The sequence below is a fragment of the Podarcis melisellensis genome (genome assembly GCF_964234715.1).
Source record: "Podarcis melisellensis genome assembly, chromosome: 5".
Taxonomy (NCBI): domain Eukaryota; kingdom Metazoa; phylum Chordata; class Lepidosauria; order Squamata; family Lacertidae; genus Podarcis; species Podarcis melisellensis.
The window spans coordinates 42,568,937-42,596,041 of NC_138537.1; the positions used below are offsets into that span (position 1 = coordinate 42,568,937).

Sequence of the window (27,105 nt, forward strand, 5' to 3'; positions counted from 1 at the left end):
AAAGCCACAGGATCAGAAGTGGGAAATGATTAGCAATCTGGAGTGAAATATCTACCCCCACTTTTCCTCCCTTGATCTTGCTGTAGTAATAAGCCGCTTGAATTAAATGCCACAACCCACCCATACCCAGAGTACATATGATACTACAGTTCCCCGTGTGAGTGAAAGCACTCTTCTAGCATTTTCTATAATTATTGGATGATCCATTTGTCTTTTTATATAACTTCAGTGCAATCAGACTTTCCATTACTTTTGTAAGGTATAAGCCAGGGCTGAAATATTGGAAAATTAAAGTGGTGGAAGAACTTCTGTAGAGAAACGGCTCCGTGAGAACTAAGGGTCACAAAATCTAGTGCTGCCTTGTTGGACTGGAAGTTGCTCCTCCTGTGCCCATTGACTGGAAGTGATCCAAGAGTGGCATTCAACTGAACTTTACTCAGAAATTGATGAACAAGTCAGGCCCAGTAATTTTAATACTCAGCTTTGTTGAATACTGCCCTGCCCATTTTGTGACTCTCTTAAAATGACCTGGTAGCTGCCGCTGCCAAGTACAGTATCAGACGGTCAGGAAACTGAAGTCTGTCATTGGGTCTTTACAAATACAAAGAGTGTATAGAGAGGAGAGCAAATAACTACGAGGTCTTCTAATAGGTAACTCCTGCAAACACTGCTATTAAATATAATCTTGGGATTCTATTGCACTGGATTGGCTAGTGCTCTTTCAGCAGTGGAATACCATCACCCCAATCCATTGTATTCTGGTTTCCATCAAAGGAACAGATACAAAGCCAGGACATCCTTTAGGAAAAGGCACCCCTGGAAGCATAATAATCAGTATTACATGCTGCTGCTTATAAAATCAAGAAAAAAATCCAGACCAAGGAGGCTGCTTGTTCTTTATGTATAAAGAGACATCACACGCTACTCCCCTCTTGTTATAAAATGAAATCCTGTTTCAAGCTGGTTTGCAACCATTTACTTATTGCTTCTCCCTTCCCTCCTGCACTTGTGTAGCTCTTGTCAAATCTCTTTACATCTCCCCCCTCCACTTGAAGGGACACTTTTAACCTCTCCTTTGTTGGAGGCAACTGTGAGGGAATCTAAAAGGTAGACTATGACCCCCATAACTGCTTTCACAGAAGAAGCTGGGCAGCTGCCAGCACAGCTCTTGTGCTATGAATAAGCAGACAAAAGGTGCATTGATTGCTAGCAGAACAGCTTGCCCGCTGCAGCTTTCCTTCCCAGCAATGGTTTGCTTTTTAGTGGAGGGACTTTTTCTGGGTCAGGCTGCAATTTATCTGCTGGGATGATTGTTCCCCATTAACAAGTGAGGCCAAGCCTGAATCAACAGAAAAGGCACACACAGCTGGGTGCCCAACAATACATATGCCAGGTACTTCACAGCCACAGATGAGTCCTCTTCAAGGTTGTTTACCTTTTAATACTGCATACAGCACAAAGGATTCAAAAACAAGAATCTCATTAAAAACAGAATAAACTTGCCAAGATTAGCATAAAAAAAATTCTCTGCCAAGTTACTCAGGATGGGCAAACACATCCAAGGACCATTATGTGGGCAGTTTCTCTTAATCCTCTGCCTAAGAGGCCCCACTGGGCCATCAAAGGGAAGTTTGTGAATCCCAGCACTGTCAAAACCTTTAATAATTTTTTAAGGTTTTTAATTTTTAAGAGAGGAGGAAGTTTGTGCAGCACTTGGAAAAAGAAAGCCCACTCCTCTTTACAAGAACCCACACATTCCTCTTAAGTTTTCAGGTATGAAGGACAAGATGATTCACTTTCGTCTTATCCTTATAGTTACGGTATTTTTTTAAAAAAAATGGCTCCAGGGTGAGGAAGTGTATTATGGGTTCCCTGAGAGCCTGAAGAAAACTTGTAAACAGTATTGCAGATGTGGATTAACTAGGTTTGGAACAAGTCCTCCATTTGTGCTGGTTTTGGAAGGCAACTCCCAGTAACACAATTATACCTCTGCATGCCAAGTATTGACAAACTGGTCACTGGTCAGTATTGGTGTGGTTTTCCTCATTATCTGACAGAAGGGGGCAAGATCCAAAGCTGTCCTTGTGTTCTGCTACTTATCCATTTCCCCAGCCCAGGAAAGGCTAATCTGCAGCACAAAAAAGACATATTTGCTCTGCACAGGAAAAATCCAGATTGCTAAGGCACTGCTGCAGCATCAGGCTTGGGCTGAGGCAGAATACATGTGATCTGCTTGGAATTCAGGCAGCTCAGTCTCAGGGCAGGGTCCTGTCTTACAAAGGGTCATAAGCCTACAGAAAATTACCCACCCAATTCAACAGGCGTAAATAATCCAGACAACTCTGTGAGTAATAAAGCCTTCCCCACCCCATTTTTGGCTGGCAAACCCATCCATTGAGTTTGAAAACTGAACTGCATGGTGACTTGCTGCTTACACTCAATAAGCCACCTCTCTCCTTTGTACAATATTGGGGAACCTTTGCATTTAAAAAAAAAAGTGATTTCAGCAATTTCATAATTTAAAATGTTTTCTCCCACCTGCAAAAAGAAAAACCCACTCCTGTCTGGAAATGTTAAAATTTACTCTTCCTGCCCCATCTATGTAAGGCAGCTTCAGTGATGAAAGTCTCATTAGGTGAGAATATTCCTCATCCCCAATGGCAGCTATTCTTAGGCAGACTGAAGGAAATGCAAGACACCAACAAGCATTACTGTCTTGCTCCAAGTCCCCATCATTCTTCCTCTATAATAGAGATACATTTGATTTAAGCCTACAGCCAGCGTGGGGTCCCAAACACGAGGCAAGGGTTACACTACTCTGCAAGTGTACAGGGCATGCCCTACCCCAGGGAACTGCAGAGCTCCTTCTATTGACAACCTCCACTTTTCTTTTTTTATAAAAAGCAAAAGATAAAACCACTCTAGGGGACAAAGGTGTGCGCACACATTTGCAGTGGGGCTTCCCCAGTTGCAGGTAAATAATGCATGTTTAAACACATCAGAGGAGTGAGCTGTGGGTTATCAGCCAGAGAAGCAGACAGAGGACATGCTTTCTGTCAGGGACTTTCCAAAATGATGGTCTCAGGGGGAAGTAATACTGGTCAGTGAAACTTGGCAACATACAGGATGGCATATTGCCAGGAGCAATCCCTGCACTTTAAAAGGTAACTACTAAAGCATATTGATGGAAGTCCAAGATGCGCATCCTTAAGGTAGTCAAAGCAAGGCAATTCCCCAGTGACACTAAGCTCGCATGCAAATACGTCAGATGCATGTAAACTAGCATTTTACCAAAACGTAGAGGAGGTTTAACAAAACCCAAGCCCACCAGCATCATTCACAAATGGAAGGGAACACACCAGCAGCAGTTCTTCAGCTAGTCTCAACTGTGTGAGCAATAGTGTAGCTCTTATGTGACTTTATCTGCTCTTGTTTAAGGCACCAGAAACACCCAACCCTTGCTACAAGCTCTGCACTCTTCCAAAAAACCCATTGGCAATGCAATAAACTTTGGGATTTACCTCCCACTCTGGCAGAGGCAGCTTGCTGATGCAGGGCCTAAGTGGATACACAGGTTGAAGGCTCCTGACCCCAACGGCCCAATTACTGTGGATGCCCTTTTGCCTGTCCCCACCTCTAAGCTTCATACCACCTCACGCAATGAGTGGTGTGTGTGGTTCTGAAAGGGGGTTAATTCCTCCTGGGCAGCTGCCTTTGGGGTATCTTTCTTTTGCCTGGGTGGGGTTGGTGGTGGGAAAGTTGGACTCTGTAAGACAGCATAGATTTCATCCTGGCCAGGTGGGCCCTGGGCCAGTCTGTGCAACAGGGGCTTCAGCAGGCCAACAGTCAGCTGGGATGACCCACCTGGGAGAAAGGGAGGAGGATCAAGTTCTGTTGGGGGTAAGTATTGCTGAAGAATGCTCAGGATGTCAGAAGCACTCAGATTTGTAGGGCAGAGTTCCCACAGCTTGTCCAAGTAAGGGTCCAGGTCCCTATGCTGGGAGCATTCTCTCAAAAGGATGGTGAAGATCTCTTTGTTCAGCAAAGGGCTTAGCATGGAGAACTTTTCTGCAGCCTCCATCACACGCTGCCATCTCCTATGCTGGATAAGGAGGTCCATGGCCTGCAGGATGGCTTTGGGCCGCTGGCTGCATAGCAGGAGCTCAATTTCCATTTCCCCATCTGCCAGAGAGCCCCTGCTCCTCCTTGGCAGCACAGACAGTGCCCTTTTGTAGAGGGGCACAGCACCCTCGGGGCCCTCCTTGTTGCCGTAAGTCCAAGAGGCACCCAGGTACTCTTGGGACAGCCCCACAAACTGAGGCAGCCACTTAGGCTTGAACTGGTGCAGCGAGAGACAGACGAGTTCAAAAAGTGGAACCATCCCATTTAGAGGCCCCTCCTCTTGCTTGCTGAGGCCGGGCACTGATCCCCCCAAGATTTTCTTCCACACATCTGGAGTAGCTCTGGCTACCAGTACTCCATCCCCATTCTGTTGCAGCTGCAGGTGGTTTTGGATGGCCTTCCAAGAGGCCCAAGGGAAGGAACTGAAGATGGCATTCAGATAGGCCAGGTTCTCCTTGTTTAAGTCCAAGTGTAGAAGACGACCGAGCTCCTGCTCCACGAGCGCCTCACCATAGCTCTCCACCTCACTTTCCGAGGCCCCGACCACACACAATTTAAGGAATTCCAGCTTTTGGTAGCTCTGCAGTTCCAGCTGCATTGTGCCCAGCAGTTTGGCGTAAGGCTCTGGGAGAGCCCTGGGACGTTTATCCTTGGAAGCAAGGCTATAGCACAGGATGGAGGAGAGTGCAATGGGAGCCTGGAACATGTCTCCCTTTTTCAGTTTCTCTACGGTGAGCTGAGAGCTGCTGAGGCTCCGCCGCTGATAGTATTTGCAGGCCTCTTCAAAAACCATCTCCACCAGGGTGGGCTCTTCCCTGTTGGTACCAGAGACGTCAAGGCTGTAGATGCCATTTGGACCCAGGAGCTGCACTTCCTCCTCCTCGGCATGGGAGTCCAAAAAAAGCACTTCCTCCGTGCTCAGGACTTTCTTTTCTATCAACTGCCTGCTGCCCAAGTCCACAAGATAAAGAGCCCCTCCAAAGAAGCAGGCATGGGTATCCCCAAAAACCTTCAGCTGGACCTGCTCCCCTGGGGCCAAGGCACTTCCCCCAAAGTCAAAGATGGGTCTCCACACTCCGTCAGGCTGTACCAGCTCCACCGCTCCTGCCGTGCTAACCAGGAGGAGCCCCCTGCGCCTAGAGAGCACACAGCTGTGGATATCCAAAGGGTCCATGTTTGCCAAGAGTCCCACACAGCCCAAGAGCAGCTTCTTGAAGTCCACTTCACTGCCTGGAAGCAAAGCCTTAGTACAAATGCAACCTTTGGATGGAGCAGCAATGATGATGTCAGCATTTTCGGGACGCCAGATGAGGACAAACTTGGCTACTCCCTGGAAGGTGGCTGGAGTGGGCAGCAGGAAAACACCAGAGGGTGAGGCGAGCACTCGGTACACAGGGCTGTTGTGCAAGACAATCCTTAAGGGGCTCAGCTGGGCTCCCTGCTCCCCGATCTGAAGGCGTCTAGTGCAGATGCAGTACCTGAAGGCTTTCCTCTCGGGCGTGAGCTGGGCGTCCAAGGGGGGCCTCTCCTCACACCACACCAGCTGGGCCCCCCAGCTGCAGATGGAGACAACCCGGGCACGAGCTCCATGGCACAGCTCCAGGCTCTGCAGCAAGTGCCACCCCACTGCGGGCACAAATCGCCAGAGTTCAGTCTTGCCGTGCTCCCAGATGATGGTCAGCACCCAAGGGACAGTTGTCGCGGGGCTTTCCAGGAAAAGCAGCCCCACCACGGGCGGCTGAGGAGGCTGCCAACTCCTCTCCAGGTCAGCCCCGTCGGCGCCCAGGCGCTGGAAGGCCACAACCCGAGCCTGCGAGGCCGGCTGGTTCCACAACAGAAGCAGATGCTGCCTGTCCGGGCTGACTAAGAGGCGGCTGGGAGCCTCGCCCGGGCCGCCCTGCTCCAGCAGCTCTCGCAGGCAGCGGCCGCGGACGAAGTCGCTCCAGTCCGAGACCTGCCGCAGCTTCATCTCGGGGCGTCCGCCGCGGCTGCCGACCACATGGGGAAGGAGCTCAGCGGGACGCGCCGCGGCGGGGCAAAGCTGGCGGCGCCTCCCCAATGCGCCCTGCCTCTTCCAGCCGGGAGCCTCGCTCCGCCCGGTCTCCCCGCCGACTCTGGCGCCACTATATCCCCCCTCGACGCCCTTCTTGCTCTCGCCGGGCACTTCCACGTCCTCGAGGAGGGCCCCGCTGCCTGCCTCTGGCGCCTCCCGAGTCGCCTTAACTCTAGTCCGCCAGCTCCTGCGCGCCCTGCTCCTCCGCAGCGGTCAGGTCCTGGCACTCCCGGGCTCCGTCCCTCGTCCCGCTGCCCCGCTTCTTCCCTTTTTCTCCCTTCCTCGCGCGCTCTCGGGAGTTGACAGCAGCTCTCCCTTAGGCGCCCCGGGGTCCGCCCCGAGGAGGCCGAGCGCAGGCAGGTCGACCCGGGCGTTTCTCTAGCGAAGCTCTGGGCGCGCGGGCAGCGAGAACCTCGGCGCCTCTCCCCGTCCAGGTCCGAAAGCAACAGCGCCCCGCACAATTACTGCAATCACGAGGCTTCTCGTTTCCGGGCGCAGTCGCTTCCGCGGCCGGGCCTCGGCGGCAGAGCCCGAGCTGCCTCCGGCTCTCTTACTTCCGTCCCTGCCCGATGAGGTTAAAAATCTCACCGCCCCGACTGAGCTGCGGCTCCTGAGTGCAGCAGCAGGCAGGGGAGAGCAGGAGCCCCGCCGGGCCTGCTTTACAGCTCCGCCCTGCGTTAAAGAGACACGTCATTATCATCAATAGTTTTCACTTGTATAGCGCTTCATATTTCGACGGAATCTCTAAGCGGTTTAACTTTTAGAGGAAGATCGCAGAGTATTTACTACGAAGGGTGAGAGGACTCAGCAGGCCTTTGGCCCCTCAAAATTAGCCGCTTTGCATTACCTGCAATGCATGTTTACTCCGGTGCAAGTCCCATGGTGCTCAGCGGCGTTTACTTCGTATAACACTGCAATTTACCGTCGAAGTAAATCACAAGCCCGTGGTTTTTAGGATTGTTGAAAGCAGCAGAAGGCTTCCTCGGGGTTTTCCGACAGGAGACCAGTCACTGGTTTTATTTAACAGTGCAGTCATAGTTCCCCCTGCTTGAGTGGGCCTCACAGGAAAGTGGCCTTAGGGTAAAGATGGCAGTCTAAACTTGTAGTAACATGGTGTGCAGTCCACAAACAAATACGTTCATGGCTTGAAGTACACGAAAAGCAGCTTCTAGCCTTGAGAATAAACCCTACTGAAATAAACTGAATTTTCTTCCAATAGGATCAGGCTGCTTTCTTAAACTCATTTATAAAACCTCCACCAAAGTTTACTGCAAAAAGGGGTTCAGTCCTGTGCACCCTTACATTCTAGAACCACTGTGGAACTTACGTTTGAGTAAAGGTGCATAGGATTGGGCTGCATATCTGTCTTGGCTCAGAGAATATTGTGTTCCAGTTTTTCAGAAAGCAACCTCAGTTTTACCTGCATAGGAGTAGTGGGGAATAGGAAGGATTGGGCCCAGCTTGGTGGTTGCCATAGGCATCAAGTTGGCCACTATGAAAAGAGGATGCTGGACTAGATCAGCTAATGGCCTGATCCAGCAGGCTGTCCTTATGTTCTTAACGATGATGTGTCTGAACTATACAAATGTGTGTGTGGGCGGCAGCACTTCTCAGATCAGGTTTCTTGCTTTGCCAAGAGTGGGGCACATTTCCCATCTTTGTATTTATTTCTTCTTCAGAAGCAAACAAGCAGGGGCAGGAAAAAGTCTGGAATGACAAACACGCCCGGACTATCTGCAGAGCAGGATGAACAGCCATCTAGTTGCAAATTTCTGCAAATCTGCTGACTGCAAGCAAGCGAATCAAACGTCAACAGTTTGTTCTTATCTAACAGTGAGTATGCGCAGCGATGCATGAAGAGTACACATTTACAGGACGACAAACCAGCTGATTGATTTGATCTGATTAAATTGCATGGATTAATTTGCAGCTAGGGTTTCTTCATGCTTATGCTGTGTGAGTGTGTAAAAGCACATGGAGGATCCTTCCTGCCTCGTGGTGGTAACTGCTTCTTTTACACAGGCTACTTCAAGGTCTAAGGCAGGGGTCTGCAACCTTTAAGACAAAAAGAGCCACTTGGACCCGTTTCTGCAGAAAAAAAAAATCGGGAGCCGCAAAACCATTGCGACATTTAAAACAAATATATCTCCGGAGCCGCGATCTGACAGCGGGCGGGAAGGTGACATTGGGACGGTGTGTGACTAATGCATGCACCGCCCCCATGTGACGTCACAGCCAGTACAGCGCCCGCCACAGTGGGGAGTGTCGGGGCGCACAATGCGCCTCCTCCCCTCGCTAGTATCCGCCCCGGAGCCGCGGCAAAGGTGTAAAAGAGCCACATGCGGCTCCGGAGCCGCGGGTTGCAGACCCCTGGTCTAAGGGATGCGAGTGGTGCTGTGGGTTAAACCACAGAGCCTAGGACTTGCCGATCAGAAGGTTGGCGGTTCAAATCCCCATGACGGAGTGAGCTTCCGTTGCTCGGTCCCTGCTCCTGCCAACCTAGCCAACATCCGGCGGGAAGGTAAATGCCATTTCTGTGCGCTGCTCTGGTTCGCCAGAAGCGGCTTAGTTATGCTGGCCACATGACCCGGAAGCTGTATGCTGGCTCTCTCGGCCAATAAAGAGAGGAGTGCCGCAACCCCAGAGCTGGTCACTACGGGACCTAACGGTCAGGGGTCCCTTTACCTTTACCATTACTTCAAGGTCTTAGGAACGGGGATCAGCTGATTAGAGATCTTGGAGGCAGATTATGTGAATGTGGATCCTTTTACTAGTACAGGAGAAGAGAAGTTTTCCATTAGGAGCATAGCTGTCAACTTTTCCCATTTTTTTAAGGGAAATTCCCTTATCCCGAATAGGATTCCTCACAAGAAAAGGAAAAAGTTGACAGCTATGATAAGGAGGGCTTAAGATTCCCGTACGCAGGACACTGGATCCCTCTAGTACGATTCTTTGCATGTTAACTCTGGAGTAAGCTGCAATAGGTAAAAAAGCGCGTGGGGTGTAAATACACTGGATCGGGCTGTGACAATTACAACTGCTTACGTACTTTCTAATCCTGGGGTAGATTACAAAACAACTGGCTGCGGGGAGCCAGTTCTGCTGAAGATTTCCTTTCCCCCCATATATGCCCGTGTAAGGCCGGCTCTCGCCTATGCCGTTCGCTTTTCATCCGCACTCAACTCGCACTAGTACCCAGCGGAAGCCGTCCTCCGCAAGGTGGTTGGAGGTGGGGCCGGGCAGATAAAGGACGGCGCGCCTGCGTAGTAGGGAGAGGGCGGGGCGAAGTCTGACTCGGTGGCGCATGCGCGCCGAGAGGCGGTCGCCCCGCTCAGGTAACGGGGGCTGTTTCGCTCCCTTCCTTTTAGGGTCCGGCCTCGGTTGCGCCCCGCGCTGTGTAGTTAGGCTGCGCCCTTTGAGGCTAGGAGGGAACGGCCAGGGTGCGAAGTTGGGGTGGCGGTGGGAGAGGACCTGGCGGCATTGCCTGGGGTCGGGTGGCAAAACATGACTGGGAGGGAGGCGTGTTGGGGTGCAGAGGGGGACTTTGGAGGAGGCTGCCTGTGGGGCGCTCTTGGGGGCGTGTTTAGGGAGAAGAGGGCCTGAGCGCACCTGTTTTTCTGGGTACGTGGGATAGGGGACCGTACCTGGGATGGGAAGAGGAGAGCCCCGTTTAAAGTGGAGGTGAGTTGGGGTGGGGCAGGGTGGGGCGGGAGGAAGTAGGTAGGTGCCGCTGCTCAGGAGGCAGTTTTATGCATTTCCTGCTCTAGTCATCTCCCCCCACTCCTCTTTTCTGTTGTTACGAGCTTTCACCTTCCTGCACCCCTGTTGCAGTAGTATGGAAGAGGGAAGGGCTCTCGTTTGGGGGCAGGTGAAATGTCTTGTTCTGCTGTTGCCCATACGCTTAAGCTTCCACGTGGTTCCCTGCCCTCATAATTGGGACCAATGTGCTCTTTCTTCTCTGGTTTCCACATATTTTGATAAACGATTGGCTCCCCTGCCCCAAATCTTGTTTCTAGATCGCGTAATAGAGTCAATTCCCAGCTGCTGGAGATGACTAAATTAATATACTTCAAGGGTGGATTCTCTTCTTTTCTTAGCCTTCCAGGGTATACCTATGGGCACAGTGAAGACTGTTAATCGGTTCGTAGGAGTTGGCTCCTATGTTTATAGCTTATACCGTCACAGTGCATGTACGCGCTTTGTTATGTGTTCACAGGAAAGCTGAGTGATTATAGCAGCTGGGTGCACAAGAAAAGTGTATACATGCATTATAATACATATGTGTTGTCCACTTTCTTTGATGATCTATGTATGTGTTAATTCCCACAGAAGTAGCTCCATGTTGGGATTTTGTAATGTCTGAAGCAGCTCCAAGTGTGCTTGCACATGTTAATAAAATCAAACAACTTCTCAGAAGTATTGCAGTCTCCATGTGCCAGTTGTATTCATTTTAAAATATACCTGTGTTTTTATTTCTTCGGTCTATAGTTTTTTTGGGTGACACATAACCAAGTGAGGGAACCTAAAATTGAAATGGTGAACACTTGCTTAATGGCAAGGCATATGTTTTTAAAAATGACTTATAAAATACCTTATGCATTTCCCCATTTCATAAAGCAAACACTTTGAAGTAAAAGAGAAGCTGCAGAACTTAAAACCACAGTTGATGTGGTATTCATGATGACCCTTTTCTTTATGTATGAAAGTAGCAATAAGGGAAATAGGAAAATGCACATTGGGTTACAGCTAGGTAACTATGGCTTCCCTCCTCCAGCAAGCCATTCCCTTTCTACACACACACCATTTCTGCCCTCCTTTTCACAAACAATATTCTGTGGTTACTGAGAATTTTCTGCCCTTATTGGCGGTTTTTGTTTTTAAATTGTTTTATATCTGCAACCCTTGGAGTTCCCTTGAATGATCTGATTCTTCTCTCATATTTCTCTGTGTTCTTGTTACTTTTCCTGGCATTCCCCACTTGATTTCACTATTAGTAATTTCATCATGATCTTGTGCCTCCACTCGATGCAACCCTTTATATCCCATCATAAGGAGTATCTGTTCACATAATCCCAACACTGTGCTTTGAAAGTGTATTAGCATTTATTCAAAGGTAACAGATTCCATGGTTTACATTTTGTGATAGCTCTGACACAGATTAGAAGATTTCCTCATGGTTTTTATTTCTGTAACAACTTCTCATTGAAACTTTGTTTAAATAATTAACATTTGTACATATTGATGGGGAGCTGAAGTTGTAAGAGTACAGTTAACTTAAGAGACAAACTGCATTTATGCCTAAGTAGGAATTTGGACCCATACCTCTCCAGTTCAAGAGGTAACATTGCCCACCAGCTCACATTCCAATAGCAAAATTTGATTAGAGGTTTGTGTCCCAGTGTTGATGGTTAGTTTATTATAATTGAGATTGATTGGCCTGGAGAATGGTCTGAAGGTACCTGGCACACTTTTGCTGCAAGTACAAAGCAGAATTGGCTCTATCAGTAAAGAGTAGACAGACTACAGACCTGGCAAATATACTTTGTTATTTATTAGAGTCCCAAGATCTATTAACCAGAGCCAGGAGCAAAAGACATAGTTATAATTAAAGAAAAGGGTGTCTCTGAGTACATTCTGAGCCCAGGAATTGGTTTTCAGTACCATAACTAAATTAAGCTCACAACCCTTTCACAGAAAAGTGCATTCCTGGTTAGCGTTCTTCATTTCTGCAGCCTAATTTAGGTGTAAAAAGTCATCTTGTTGATATTTTTAAACAACTGGGAGTCAGGAATGCTTCCTAATTTATTGCAAATGGTCTAGAGATCTATCAGTAGATTCCAGTCTACACTCTTCCCACCCCTGCTATAATGGGTGGATTCTTGGGAATCCTTTGTAAGCTGTTCAGAGGCTCTGATGTAGAGGGACATCTTATATTATGCTTCTAAATATCATAAATAAAACTGCATATTTGTGACTGATATGTCTAACTCTTAATGGGTGACCATCCGTTTGTCTGCCGTTCTCTAGAAGTAGTTGTGGTTGGTTATGCCAACAGGGTCTAGTTTATTTTTCTGTCTCTAATTCTTCTACTTTCTCATTTTGCTTCTGTATTTTCCCTCTGTGTATTAGTAAGATCAGTCGGTTGGGTGTTTTTGTGGTGGAGGGATCTGAAACACGTGAGCTAAAGCTGCTGGGCAGTGAATCAAGTCATTATCAGGCAGGTTTTAACCTGAGAGTTGGATCATGGCAGGACAGCAGGGGTTCTTGCATTGCAAACTTGATCTTATTGTATTCTTTTCTCCCTTTCTCTTTGTATTACAGAAGTAGTAGCTGCTTCACATGGGGACTTCTTAGACACTGAGCTGTACAAAAGAAGATCAAAATTGTAAGTGCTGAGTCTAAGGAAGGTACTTGTATCACACCTGTAATTAACTTTGGTCAGATGCTTTGCTTTCTCGGGATAAGAAGTTTGAAATTTAAAACTTCATTACTTCAGCTGTAGGTTTCAGAATAATAAAATAATGTTACCCCCCACTGGCTGTGGAGTGTTTTTGCAGCTTAATATGAGGCAGTTGGAGTCTATATTGCTCACACACAAGTGTTTTCCTTAGTTCCAATTAGTTCTAGGTGTGCAAATGTATTCCTGGATGTGGGGTCGCAAGAGGCTTAATTTATAGGCACTGAGGCCATTCTGACGTTATTGTGGGCTTAATTTTGTTCCCTTGTAGATCAGTTTTAAACTCTGGCAGTAGAAAGAAATGAGCTTGCCTCTGAATATCATTTGCCGGGAATGGGAGAGTGCTGTTGCAGGCATGCCTTGCCTAGGGGCTTCCCTTTGGCATCTGGTTGGCTACTGTGAGACCAGAATGGTGGACAAGATAAGCTCAGCAGAGTTCTTACGTAGCTTCAGTCATGGGATGAGACTGCAAGTTATGATGGGGAAACATTACACTGTAAAATATTATGTTTAGAACAGAAAATTCTATTTCTAGAAATATTTTAGTTTCACCATATAATTGTATGGTGCCATAGAGTATTTCCTGATTTTAATGTCATCTCTGCAAAAGTCAATGTTTAATCTCACTTCTTCTTTTTTAGTCTTTCTGCATAATATGAGATAAGGAGAAATTAATGTATCTGGCAGCAGCTGTGTATGTAGCTGCTCTGTGTCATGCCCTGTTGCTCTGTTGCCTCTTTTCTTCTCTGCCTGTTACAGCAGGCCAAAGTGGCTGGAGAAAGCAGAAGGGTGGTGATGCAGGAACACAGCAGCTGCATACTCTGACATTGCTTCAGTGGGTTTCAGTCTGTGGTGGCAGACATTACTTTGGGTCTGGCCTCTGGCTGTCAATGGTGACTAAAGAGAGAAGTCAGAGAGGTTCTCAACCAGGGCATAACAATATCCTTCTCCTGTTTGTTGGTAGCATTTAGGGCATTATTTGAAAATCAGAATCTGTCTGACTATAATTCTCCCTGCCCTGTCCTACCCTTAGTTGCTCTGGATTGGGATGCTGGAGGAATGCTATAACCAATTCCACCTATTGATCTCTCTTGCTCAGCCCCTTGGTGGACCCTCAGATGTTGAAGACTTTGGGGATGCATTTCAATCTGCTAGAATTATGATGCTGTTTTTGTTTGGAAACATGGTAATAGTTCTGTTGAAATAAACAGCTACTTTTCTAAAACTGGAGAAGAATGAAGGTCTGTACCAGTGATTTCTGTAGATCACGAGATCAAAAAAGCCCTTGAAGTTTTAGAATGAGAGGGTATTGTACTTTTTGTTAACAGCTTTCCACATGTTACTTTGGATTCTCTAATGTAGGCAGCTATGAGATAGAAGAGACAGTCTTAATTGTTGCCTCTAGCAGTTTCCCATATGCATGTGTACTCTGTCTAGTTTAGGACAGCCTGTGTCCCAGTTCTAGCCTTGTTGAAAGCGTGAACTTATCTGCATGATCGTGTTACCTTCTGTAGCTTCTTTGCTCTCACTTTACAAAGGGATGTAGAATATTTTGCTTTCCTGGGCACCCAACACAAGAACTGAAATCTGTTACTCAACTCCTGACTAGGTGTACAAGGATGTTGTTTAACCCCATGAAATAACTTTGAACCAGAAGTATGGCTTGTTGTTTTAGTAGTGGTGACATGGAGTGATCAGCTGTATTCCAGGTAGACTACTCGGAGTATATGGACATAAGTGTGCCCTATTGATCTTGCTCAGACTTTCTGATTTTTGTCGCAAAAATCTTTGAGTCTGACAAACAGAATGTTGTGCTACTGGTATTGCCCCCTACAACTTTCTGGGTCGTATTCAACCAACTTGTATTCAGAGTAGACCATAGCTGTCAACTTACAGATTTGAAAATAAGGGACCAGCAGCCTTGAAAATAAGGGACCAGCAGCCAAAATAAGGGACCTGCAGCCTCACCTGTTCCAGGCACTCCAGTCTTCCTGTCCTCCTGCAGTCTGGTCAAACTCATGCTGGTAGCTTCGAGAACACTGTCCAACCAACTTTGTAACCAGAGGTTCAACTGAATATAATCTGAATCACATGCACCACAAGGCCTATGCAGCCTCAACTTAAGATGGCTCCCTGGCCTGGCTTTGCACTGCAAAGTTTGCAGCAGCACGTGCAACAAAATGGCGTCCAGCATTCAAAAAACCCCTCAGCTTGCATTAACTAGCCATACACAAGGCATGCAAGCTCCACCCCCCAGTCATTCTTAGACTTCTTATTGGGTGAGCAACACAGCCAAGCAACACAGTTGGAGCCTCCCTCCTCCCTGGCCGGCAGGGAGGGAGAGGAGCTGCTTCCTTTGAAATTTAAGGAACATCATTTAAGGAACATTTAAGGGACATCCATCAATAAGGGACAGCAGTGGGACATGGCGCTGGAATAAGGGACTGTCCCTTCAAATAAGGGACACTTGACAGCTATGGAGTAGACCCCTTGAAATTAGTGACCATGGCTAACTTAGGTCCATTAACTTCAATGCATCTACTTGGAATAAAAGTTAATTGAATACAACACAGAAAGTTGTAAGAAGGTGATGCCAGTAGTGCATTGCACTACCTGCTAGAGACTGGCATTGTTTTCCAAAGGTAACAATGGTGAATGTTTCTGCACTTGCTCCTTTAGGCCAGACAAATGCGTGGAAGAAATGTCCTACTATATGACCTGCTTCACATGCCTGATGTTTGCAGAAAATAAATCTCTGTGTGGTAGGCTGAAGCTAATATATGTCAGTCACTGGAAATGCTCACGAAGGAGAAAGTTGTGGTATTTTCTCTCTATTGTAAACAGTTGAAATGAGGAGCTCTTTAGGCGTTGCAGATGTGCTACCATGTTTGTGCTGCTCTGTGCATTATTTATTGTGCCTAGATGGAACTGCCATATGCCCCAGCTTCTGCTTTACCTCTATAAGTCTACGTCAGCACAGATGCTAGTTGCTTTAAATCCAGTAATCCTAGTGTTAGGGTGGGGGCTGGTAGCTTACCCCAGGAAATGAGACTTTTGCAAAGTGTATGTAGGCTATGGGATTGTAGGGCAGTGTGACACTTTCTTTGTTACTTCTTGCTCACAAGAGGAAAGCAAACTTTTCAATGATGGTAGAGAATAGTTGTTGAATAGAAAATATTCCATTGGGCCAATTCCTATGTTAAACAAAGGTGTGCTTATCATTTGTACATGTTTAGAATTTCAGTCAATCCTAACTGCCCGGAGCACATATCTACATAATATATTTCTAAATGTGTATTTGTGGCTTGTGTGCACTGCATTTTTATATTAACAGGTACAGATTTTTGTGTGTGTAAGATTGGTGTGAAGTTGTGTTTTAGGATTCCTAATTTAGCAGGACTTCTGGTACAACTATAGTGCTCAGTAGACCAATTTCTACTTTCTTAGGTGCTAAATTTATACTTCCTGCTTGGGGTTTCCTGTTTGGGACTCTGGCTTAGCCGGATATTTGTTGGATTACTTTTGACAAGACTTTCTCTCTAGTTCCTCACCTTTTTAAATGAATCTGTAATCTTCCATGCTCCACACTTTCCCTTTCTGTCCAGAATACTTGATGTGAAATGATTCCTGCAGCAGGTATAAGAAGAAAAGAATTGGATATAAAAAAATCATGTGCAAATCTATTTTGCATTATGCATATTTGGACAAATGTACACTTGCATTTTATTAAGCTTATTTTTTTGTACATTTTTTCTCCTATGTAGAAAAAATATGTGTGAAGCAGCCCAGAGGAAATTAAGATGGCTGTAATGTAGTTAATAGCTATAAAGTGCCTTGTAAGCTCTAAAAATGTTTTAAAGAGAGCATAACCTGGAAACGTGTGAATGCTATGGAAATTAATCTTGAGAGAGCTTCTCTGAAATGTGGCATGTCTCTCTATCCATAGATTGTAAGCCATGGCGCAAGCTGAGAAGAAAGGCGGATTGCTTCGGAAATCTTCAGCTAGTAAGAAACCCTTGAAAGAGAAGGTTGTTCTAATGTATGATGAGATATTTACGGTAAGGATTGGACTTTGCTCTCCTCATTGTGGCAATTTGTTCAGCTGCAGGATACATTTTACTCTGCTGAAGTAGTTCCATTGGGAAGTGTAACACAGGTTGCCCTAGAGCTGTGCCTTATTGCATTATCTCTGGTTTCGTCTCTTAGTTTAGTATTAGTAGTATCTAGTATTAAGAATGAGAAGGGGAATGCAGTGAATTCTGCCTCTGGGTATGCTTTTACTTTCCTGCTTTGAGGTGAGTATATCTGTACAGCAGGAGATTTCCTCATTTAGAATTACCTCTGCAGGCTCTACCATTGATAAACTGCGGAAGAATATATGGTGTGTCTCAGGGCCCATTTCTGCAAGCTGTTTCCTGTTTTCCTGGACCTAGAATGGTTATAATATTGCTATAAGGACATCCATATTTTGTATCCACAGTGGCCATTGTAACAGGAATTACGTTCTCTTTCAGACAGAGGATCCCAGTAAATGCAGTCCTCGGTTTTGGGAGGAGCTCTTCCTCATGAAGGTAATATACCAAAGATCAAAAACATCCACTGTCTTCTAATCATCTCTTCATGTTTACTCATCTGTGTAGCAATTTCCCACCTTTAGCCATGTCCTCAGTGACTCCATGAATTGGCTTTCCCCTCTTCCCTTTGTCTTGACAGGTGAACTTGGAGTACCTGGAAGGGAAGCTGGAGTCTCTAGATGGTGAAGAGCTGATGAAGATAAAGGATAATATTAACTGTTTGTTCCAGCGCTGCATCCGGGCTTTGGGAGAAGAACATCCTATCAGAGTGGTCAATGCATTACAGGTGCTGTACTCTACATTTTGTGTCTTCAGTGGAGCTAAACCCAGGAGCAGGCAGCTAATGACAGTTGTATCAGTGTTGACGAAGGAAAGAGTCCACTTCCCATTAAGACTGACTAAGATACATGTCAGTTCAGTGTGCTAGACCAAAAATCCCCTCTGTTAGCATTTATATAATAATAAAATGGTTTCTCTTCTTTGCCACTTTGTTGGCAGTCAGGAGAGTAATTGAGAATGAATCTATGTAAGCATATTTCAAGTTCCAAAACAGGCAAGCATACTAAAAATGCAGCCTGCATGGACATGGAAGAGAGTGAAGACTATGTAATATGAATCTGCTGTGTTATACTAAATCAAAGTAAACACCTTCCCAAAATACAGCTGTAAGGGTCTAGGGAATATAATAATAGGCTCTTGGTGCACCGAAAGCTTTCTCACACTTCTAGTGTTTTTCTCTTTCTGACACAGACGCTGTGTGCACTGATCCGTGGAGTTCATCAGAAGAACAAATCCACATCTGGCTTTGACATCATCAACATGTTAATGGGTTTTGACAAGGCTGAACTGTGTATGAAGGTGAGGGCTAGCTAGAGTGCAGTAAAAGAAAGTGCTGCGGGTGAGGGTTAGGGAGACTGCAGTAAGAGGCAATGGTGTGCTTGTGAAAGAGACATGTTAATCTATTGTTGATATATTGGTTACTGTGTCTCCCATAGTATTAAAGGTCCTGGCCAAGGTATGGACAGTCTCATTTCAAATATAGTTGATATCTGCATGCAACCTCATGCGTTGCTTATATTTCTGCTAGCTTTCTTTGTCCTCTGAGTATTGGTAACGGAGAAGAAATAACGGCATATAGTGCTTTTTGCACAAATGATGTGTTGACTTTTAGACACTGTATAAATATCTATAATGAGGCTGTGATTTGCAACTAGAGGGCAAAAATAGAAATCCTTTAAAATGCTTCATAACTAAATGTATCACAGCTGGGTTTTCTTTTGTGTGGTGGGAATTAGCTCCATAAGGAAGCAAGGCTAATTACAGTATAATAGCACCTTGCTTGAGAATTACAGCATAATCAGATCAGAGCAAGGAAGCCCCACTCAAGATCCTTCATGCGAGCACTGGCACTTCATTCTCAGGCTACTCTGTGCAACCATCTGGGCGTACATTTTTATTTCCTTTTGTGAAATCGGCTGAGATTCTGAGGGAACAAAATTGTGTGTCACAATCCACACTGTGTGGTTTTGATTTGATGAAGCACAGTTTTAGGCAGAACTGTTGCTTTAATTTGTTGTGGTTATCTGCCTTGGGAAATGTATATTTGGTAATATTTATGTTTTAGATGATGGGACAGAATACCTTTTAGAGAATACCTTCTAGAGATGGAAGTAATTAAACAGATTTATTTATTAAAGACATTTGTACACAAATCCCCCCATAAAAAACTCTAGGCAGCTAACAACAAAATCAAAACATGATTTAGCAAAATCAAATATAAGTTATGAAAAGTTAAGAATTTTAAAACACCAGGACCAGCGGCATAGTAGAAATTATTCCAAAGTATCAGATGAAAACAAATACAGTAAAAGAGCAGTCTACAAACAAAGAACATTTTTTAAATGGAAAGCTTTTATTAGCTTTTGTAAGGCCATTACAGAGGGGACCAGACATAATAGTATGTATTCAAGACAGCTTCATTTAGACCAGAGATGGAGAACCTGTGGTCCTCCAGATGTTGGACTGCAACTTCCATCATCTCTTACTTTAGCCATGCTGGCTAAGGCTGATGGGCATTTGAAGTCAACCATATTCAGAGATCCAAAGGTTCCTCATTCCTGACCTAGAATTTTACTGACATAGATCCTTCCCATCAAGGATCATGATTAAACTCTGTGGGGAAGGGCCATAGCTCAGTGGCAGAGCATCTGCCTTGCATGCAGAAGGTCCTAAATTCAATCCCTGACATATCCAGGTAGGGCTAGGAATGTTCCCTGCCTGAAGTCCTGGAGAGCCATTGCTAGTCAGTGTAGACCAGGGGTAGTCAATTGAAGGAGGATTCAGCTTGTGCCGTAGAACCCCCTACCGCCCTCCTAGAATCCTGAAATGCCCACTAGTGGGCAGTAGGGACCAGGTTGACAACCCCTGGTGTAGACAAGACTGAGCTAGATTGGCCTATAGTCTCACTCAGGCTAAAGCAGTTCGTAGTACTGTATCGGGTACAGCGTCCGTGTGGGGGCTGTGAGAAGTAATGGATATGCTGTGGTTCATAGTAACTTTCCCCCCTCTAGAATCTGATGGAGAGTCTGGATGCTCTGCTATGTGCAGAAGGCTCTGAAAGTCTCAAGAATTTGTGCCTGAAGCTATTACTCTGTTTGGTGACTGTAAGTAATAGACAATAGAGAGTCAACTATAAAAAGCATGCGTTTTCAAAACTTGGAAATTGTTATTTGTGAATTAGCAAGGAATTCTTAATTTCTAAGGCAGAGGAACTTTCAATTCCAGCTGATCAGTATTCCTGTTACAGAGATGACTGCTGTCTAAATTACAGTCTTGGATATAAGTATTGTGTTAGTACATTTAATGTGAAGCCTCTTTTCCTGTCACAGGCAGGAATATACTCTTATGTATAGACCCTGTTTTAAGATTGTTCAGTGTATGCATCTCATGGAGGGAAGTTTGATACCCTTAATTATTTTAGGGAAGAGTTACTAATTTACAGAGAGTTTTGTATTTGTTGCTGATATTACTTGTGAGGAATTGGTTTCTTTTTTGTTGCAAGTTTGTATTGTTTTTCTTTCTTTACAAATGTCTGTCTTGTCTATCCTATCCTACAACTTTTCCCAATAGCTAATAATAAACAAGGAAAATCACCCTGAGGGCAGGGTGAGAGGTAGGCTAACCCATAATTAATGCAAGTATGTTAGCTTCTGTACCTCAAGCACATCCCTAAAGCTCTGCTAAGTAAAGTGTTAAGTTTCAAGAGTCTCTAGCCGAAGCCATATTTTCTAACAGAGATTTTCAGTTTCCCTCTATCCAGAGCTCAATGGTAGGAATGTAGCAAGAAGCATTGTGATTGGAAATACTGATTTTATTATTAGCAATATTTAGAAAGCACCCATAAGGATAGAAGATAGCCCAGAACAAAATGGTTCAGGGGAAATTATATAAGTGATAAGATAGCATTAATATTGTACTAAGTAAAATCATTAAAGTGTATACCAAAATCAGTAACTTCACTGTAGCCCTAGTACATATGCCTAGAACCCACAAAGAATGGGCTTCATTACGCAGAATATGGGAGAGTTTTGGTAATTGAGAGCACTGCTTCTTGAAACAGGAGACAACAAAAATACTGTGGAGTGGTGGGTGCAGTTCAGTAATTTTGCAAGGGTAGTAGTAGATAAGAGCATGTTTTAAGTGTGTTGTCACTTCCAGAAACTTCTTTAAAACAACAACCACCCTTTGATTCTCAATTCAGGTGACAGATAACATCAGTCAAAACACAATTCTGGAGTATGTGATGATTAACAGCATCTTTGAAGCTATCTTACAGGTAAGTTCCACCCCCCCTAAAAAAAACACAAATCTCTGGGCAGTTAAATTTTCCATACTGCATAGCTATAAATAGTGCAGTTCCTGTGATGTTGCTTAAATGGAAACTTAAGATGAATGCCAATGTTAATGTCTCTGTTGCTTTAGTCTTTCTGTTTTTGTTTTGGTCAGTGTATACATTTTAGAAGATTTCATTCAGATCTTTTATAAATTTGGCACTGTGAACCTAATTCTCTAATAAGCTATGACAAGTAATTTTTTGTAGTGCGGTCAGCTTAAGTCCGTACCCAGCTATTCATTCCCTCCAAATGTGCTGATTCTCTTCAAGGTAAAATGTTCGTTTGAATTTGCTCTATACAAATGGGGATTGTCAAGGCCTTTTAAAACTTGTATAGGTTCATTTTGGAAACAGACTTTGGGTCTGTTTGCCTGTTGTTTATCTACATCTTTTCAGTTCAGGTGTCTAGAATCACTTTCTTCTTTGCAGCATAGAACTGTAGTTAATCTAAGTTACTCCTTTTCTTGATTTTAGATCCTCTCCAGTCTCCCCAGTCGCAGGGAACATGGTTATGAAGCTGTTGTCCTGCTTGCCTTATTAGTAAACTACAGAAAATATGAGGTGAGTAATTCATGTGGAAAATGTGTACCTTACCCCAAGGACACGCATGCCCAAAGTCTGAATGAATTTTTTTATTTTGGTCACAGACCAGTTCCAGCCCACATACAATATCAAGGAAGTCATAAAACACAATAGGAATACATTTGAATTTGCAATTAGGTATAACAGGGACAATACAGATATAGCAACAGTTTAAAAATATATAAATTAAAACTTAGTTATTAACATATAACCTAAAATTATCATTTAAGGCCTTAATCATTATGATAGCACAGCTTGTTCCCTAAGTTTTATGGCAATTGCACAGAATTTGGCTACCCTTAATGTGATCTCAGGATCCTTGTCCTCTACCAGGGATTTTAGCCATTGAAGTTCGGAATCATTTGGAGATTTTTGCATAGCAGGGGTAATAAATACCGAGCATATGTCCCCGTAGAAACGGCAGCGTAACAAGGCAGGAGAGACAGTTTCTACCTCCATCAAGCCGCAGGGGAAGACTCGTTCCGCGTATGGTTTACCCTTGAATCTGTCTTGCGATAAGGCAGATGGCAGCACGTTGAATCTTGCGAGGGTAAATGACTGTCTGTATTTAGGCGTTTGTAATTTTGACAAATAATTTGCTGGGGTAAATCCTCTCCCATTATCTTTTATTGCTGGGTGTTTATTCATCTCGCTCACGTGGCATTGCAGTTCCACATCCCAAATTCATTGCCGGATTATTACTTTAGCTTTCTCATAACCTACAGCTATCAGGGCCTGTGGGGAAAACCCCAAGCCTCTTAGCTTTTCATGCAGTGTAGCTTTCCATTTGGATTGGTAGGAATCCAGTAGGGTTAAGGGTGCCAACCCAACAGGGAAAAAGATAAGTTTTAACCAATAATGGATCTTCAGATTCCATATCTGAGTGCCAACAGGGATTTGCCCGACCTCCAGGTGGACAGCTATGTTAGACACACAAGAAGGGATCCCTAGCAGGCAGTGATAGAACTTAGTTTGGAATGATTCTAAGGGTGCAAGGTTTAAGAAGCTGCAGATCTGAGAGCCATATGTCAATTGTGTTAATATTTTTGCAGCAAAGACCTGGGAGGCTGCCGGAATATATTGGCCCCCTTTTCCATAGAAAAACGTTATAATAGCTTTGGTAGATCTTTGGGCATTTACAATAGTATTTTTAACCTGATAATGCCACGGGCCCTTTTCCTGGAAGGTTAAACCCAGGTATTTAAAAGATGATACCTGCTCAATAGGTTGATTGTCAATTCTCTATTTGTGTCTCATTCTTTTTTTAGAGAACACCATAACTTTCAATTTGCTATAGTTCATTGTTAATTGTGAGAGATTTTAGAAGTTTTCTTAGGCCTACACAGGAGAAGGAAATTAGAACTGCATCATCCACATATAAGAGAACTGGGAGGGGTGTACCAGCCAATTTAGGGGGGTGGGCATTTTCTTTCTCCGTGTTACCTATTAAGGAGTTAATATAGAAGTTGAATAAAGTAGGCGCAAGGACACAGCCTTGTTTAACACCACGGTAGGTTTGGATTTCCTTGGATAAATGGCCCTGTCAGTCACACCTAACTCGGACCCGAGTGTTTCCATATAAACTGCAGATGAGACACAGTAGATGTCTGTCTATGTTTGAGGTGCTTAGTTTTTCCCAAAGCCTATCTCGTGATATTAAATCCGGCCCGATGGTCAATTTAATCCAGTCCCTGTGGCAGTTTATTTCCTGGGATAAAATCCCCAAAAAAGCTCAACAACTTTGGTCAGCCCTCACGCATGTTTTCTTCATCAAATCTGGCCCTCTTTGGGCACCCCTGCCATAGGGGTTTACAAAGTTTGTTTGGCTTTAGTTGTCAATTAAAAAATGGTAGTTGCCAGGACTCTGCCCCTTCTCCAAGGGGCTGATTCCTGCCCTTGAAAGCATCATGCACGGCCAGGAACAATTTCCACTCTCCTAGGGTGGCAGATTGTTTCTGCAATTGTGCTGCATTTCCACTATGCTCCAAGTGCCTTGAAAGTGCATTGTGAAAAGGAGCCCCATTTGTTTTCTCCAACTTCTTTGTTCCTCGGAAACAGTATAGCTACAGGACAGTCCCCATCTCTCTCTTGTGGGTTTCAAGCTGGAGTGGAGTTCTGGGACTTGTTCTCCTGAGGAGCCTCAGAAATACAACAACGAAATAAGCAGCAGCCTTTCTCTCAACCTTGTTGTAAGAGAGGTAGGTAGGGATTGTCGGCACAGTTGCACTCTAGTTACAAGGTTGGGAGGAAAGCTGGTAGTTGTTGCACTCACCAGGTGAGGATAGTGAGTGGAATTATCGACTCTTGTCCTGGTGTGCTAGAATGTGAGCTAGAGCATGTTGAAAAATTGTGTCCTGCTTACATCCAGATGAAAAGTTTTCTACTGTATCTATTTTAGTAGCATCTCTGTGTTTCCAGTGTACTTTGTGTATGTGTTTAGAAATAATCCTACAGTTCTTTGCTTATAAGTACAAGGAAAGCTGTTCTATAAAGTACATATTTTTAGTATGGGAACAACTGTGGTGTTTGCAAGCTAATGGCCCGTCTTAAAAAAGTGGGAGTTTCTAGTTTAGGTTTCCAGACCCCATAATGTGTAGGATTTGGCAGCTAACTGGGTAGCCTGTCGGACTATTAACACCCTTGATAGAACTGATGGCCATGTGATCAGTGGATGACCTGGTATGTTACGTAGCACACAGTTCCTTGAGGGGATAGTGTGCATGTGTTTCTGATCCTTTCCAATTACTTGTTATTTTCTCCAGTTTGCATGAGGCACAGTATTTTTATTATGGCTTCTCTCATTTTGCCTAGTCTGCAGGATTTGATCTCACTGTTAGCTAATAGATGCTGAAATCCATAATTTCTGGATGTGGAAACAAGATGTATCAGGTGGTTTCATATTTCTGTAGTCCCTTTGGGATGTTAGTGCATACTTCAGTCAGAAACACAGAAACAATGCTAGTAGCATTCCCAAATCTAAAAGCAAACTTAGGTCAGTGGAAATATCCTCAGAGAAAGAAAAGGTTATTGTTTTGCTGCTATTAGATGAGGGTTAACTGGAGTAGTCTGTTTCAGATAAAGTCATTTGGAAGTCCCTCCTGGGGAAAATAGGCATGCATAAGGCTTAATTTTTCTCCTAGGGGTTGTCTTGGCTTTGCATTACAGCTGAGAGAATTTATATGTATGTGGTGCTGTATAAAGCACTTAGTATGATTTGAGAAAATAGTAGATTTTTCCTGGTCAGTCTGGAGAGACATTAGAATTGCATGTATTTGTGTCATGCCTCCAACATTGCAAATCTTCTGTTGGAGGGTGTGGGGGATTTTCCTGTTTTTTATGTAAGCTGTGAGAGTCTTTTCATTTCAACCACACTGTTGCTGGTCATACTCTTTCCCCCCCCCCCCAGAGCCTCGTGGGCTGCTAAATTGTTCCATTAAGTTAAGGAAATCTAATTGCATTGAGAGCGTATTCGTTGCTTATGACTTTAATGCTTGTCTATTAAAAAAAAAACCCCTCTAGTGTTGCTTACAAAAACATGGTTTTAAATGTGCTTCAAGATTAGCAGAATATTTGCTGATGTCTTTATTTCTTATCCAGGTTCACCTTATTTTTTTTTATTGCAAAATCATTAATCTGATTTATAGACAGTGCTCCTACGAGCATAGAATTTCAGTCCATTGCCCTGATTACTACCTCCAATGGCTTTCTTTATTCCCAGGTGACTCCATGAACTGCAGCAATTTAGCAGTGGGTGGGGCTTTCCTAAATCTATAGATTCATTTCCTCTCTAGTTTAGAGCCCTTTGATATCCAGTTACCAACACCTAAGCATAAAGCTTTCTGGAAGCATAAAAACAAGTAATTTCATAATCTTAAACTGAGAGGTGGGTACTGCTGTCTGTTGAATCCTAAGGCAGAACATGTAAATCTCTATAAATATGTGTACCGTATTTTTCGCACCATAGGACGCACTTTTTCCCCTCCAAAAATGAAGGGGAAATGTGTGTGCGTCCTATGGTGCGAATGCAGGCTTTCGCTGAAGCTGGAGAGCGAGAGGGGTCGGTGCGCACCGACCCCTCTCGCTCTCCAGGCTTCAGGAGAGCCCCACCTCTAGCCCCACAAGCCCGGGCGACAGCGGGGAGGCGGAACGCCGCCATCCCGCTGTCCCCCGACTTGGCTAGAAGGCTGGCGGGGGGGGGAGCCTGCTCCTCCCCGTCGCCAGCCCTGCAAACTCGGGAGACAGCGGGAGAGGCGCAGCGCGCCCTCCCGCTGTCTCCCGACATGGTTTGGAGGCTGGCGAAGGGCTTCCTCCTCCCCCAGCCCCGCAAGCTCCCAGAGCGATGCCAAAGCTGCGCGCAGCTTCGGCATGGCCCTGGGTCCCGTTCTGGGGGAGGGGGAAGCTCGGGCTCCCCCCGCCCCAGCCCCGCGTCTCCAGCCGGGAGACGGTCGCGGGGGGCTGCTTTAGCCCCGCGCGCGCTCTCCCAGCTGGAGTGGTGACGCGCGCCTATGGAGGCTCCTGCCATACGCGCGCGTCACCTCTCCAGCCGGGAGAGGGTCGCGGGGGGCTGCTTTAGCCCCGCGCGCGCCGTCCCGGCTGGAGAAGTGACGCGCGCCTATGGCAGTAGCCTCCATAGGCGCACGTCACCTCTCCAGCCGGGAGAGCACGCACGGGGCTAAAGCAGCCCCCCGCGACCCTCTCCCGGCTGGAGAGGTGACACACGCCTATGGCAGGAGCCTCCATAGGCGCGCGTCACCTCTCCAGCCGGGAGAGCAGCCCCCCCGCGACCCTCTCCCGGCTGGAGAGGTGATGCGCGCCTATGGCCGCTGCTCCCTGACCTGCTCTTTGGGGCTGGTGGTGGGCTTCCCCGCCAGCCCCAAAGAGCAGGTCGAAAGGAACCTGAAGCCTGGAGAGTGAGAAGGGTCGGTGCGCACCAACCCCTCTCGCTCTCCAGGCTTCCAAGGTAGCCGCCTGAATGCACCTTAAATGGCACCTTGTTTTAGAGCGGGAAAACAAAAGGGGGAAAATTCTCCCACTCTCTGCGCAGCGCTTCCTGCCGCTTCGCTGAAGGGGCGCTGGGCAGAGAGCGGAAGAATTTTTTTCCCTTGTTCTCCCCCCTCTAAAACAAGGTGCGTCCTATTGTCCGGTGCGTCCTATGGTGCGAAAAATACGGTATGTTTAAAGTGAAAAACAATATAATAGAATGAAACAAACACTTATCTATAATCTGAATATGGCATGTTAAGACTAGGCATGAATCAAATTATCCTCCTTTTGCGATCTCTGACACAGCGGTGGAGAACAGGATCTGATTGGGCAGGTGGGGGTTGAGATTGTTTTCTCCCCCACCCTCATGGGCCACGTTTGACAGGTGGCTGGAGCCACCCATCGGCCAATCACTTTCCCCTCAGGAATCTTATGACTTTAA

At 45.5% G+C, this 27,105-nt stretch overlaps 2 protein-coding genes and 1 long non-coding RNA gene across 6 annotated transcripts in view; 1 reads left to right on the plus strand and 2 right to left on the minus strand.

Annotated features, from left to right (window-relative positions):
• Positions 1-879: 879 nt before the first annotated feature.
• On the minus strand, positions 880-7,049 carry HPS6 (HPS6 biogenesis of lysosomal organelles complex 2 subunit 3). Its single transcript, XM_081912276.1, has one exon. It carries the CDS (start codon positions 6,089-6,091, stop codon positions 3,644-3,646), a length of 2,448 nt encoding a protein of 815 aa, XP_081768402.1. The 5' UTR covers positions 6,092-7,049; the 3' UTR covers positions 880-3,643.
• Positions 7,050-7,870: 821 nt separating this feature from the next.
• The window catches only part of ARMH3 (armadillo like helical domain containing 3), a 127,871-nt gene continuing 108,636 nt past the window's right edge, over positions 7,871-27,105 (plus strand). The window contains exons 1-9 of one of the 4 annotated variants that reach the window (XM_081912283.1): positions 9,456-9,510; positions 12,497-12,560; positions 16,579-16,690; positions 17,147-17,203; positions 17,346-17,492; positions 17,957-18,064; positions 19,777-19,869; positions 20,967-21,041; positions 21,573-21,659. In XM_081912283.1, coding sequence (XP_081768409.1) covers positions 16,589-16,690; positions 17,147-17,203; positions 17,346-17,492; positions 17,957-18,064; positions 19,777-19,869; positions 20,967-21,041; positions 21,573-21,659 — 669 coding nt within the window. In that variant the 5' untranslated portion in view covers positions 9,456-9,510; positions 12,497-12,560; positions 16,579-16,588. Of the gene's footprint in view, positions 8,009-9,455; positions 9,511-12,493; positions 12,613-16,578; positions 16,691-17,146; positions 17,204-17,345; positions 17,493-17,956; positions 18,065-19,776; positions 19,870-20,966; positions 21,042-21,572; positions 21,660-27,105 lie in introns of those variants that run through there. The other 3 variants (XM_081912286.1, XM_081912284.1, XM_081912285.1) reach the window with 3 other exon arrangements.
• Positions 11,705-16,261, minus strand: LOC309370520. Its single transcript, XR_014168607.1, has 2 exons — positions 16,184-16,261; positions 11,705-12,537 (listed from the first exon to the last, which is right to left on the minus strand). It is a non-coding gene; the product is annotated as an uncharacterized lncRNA (long non-coding RNA).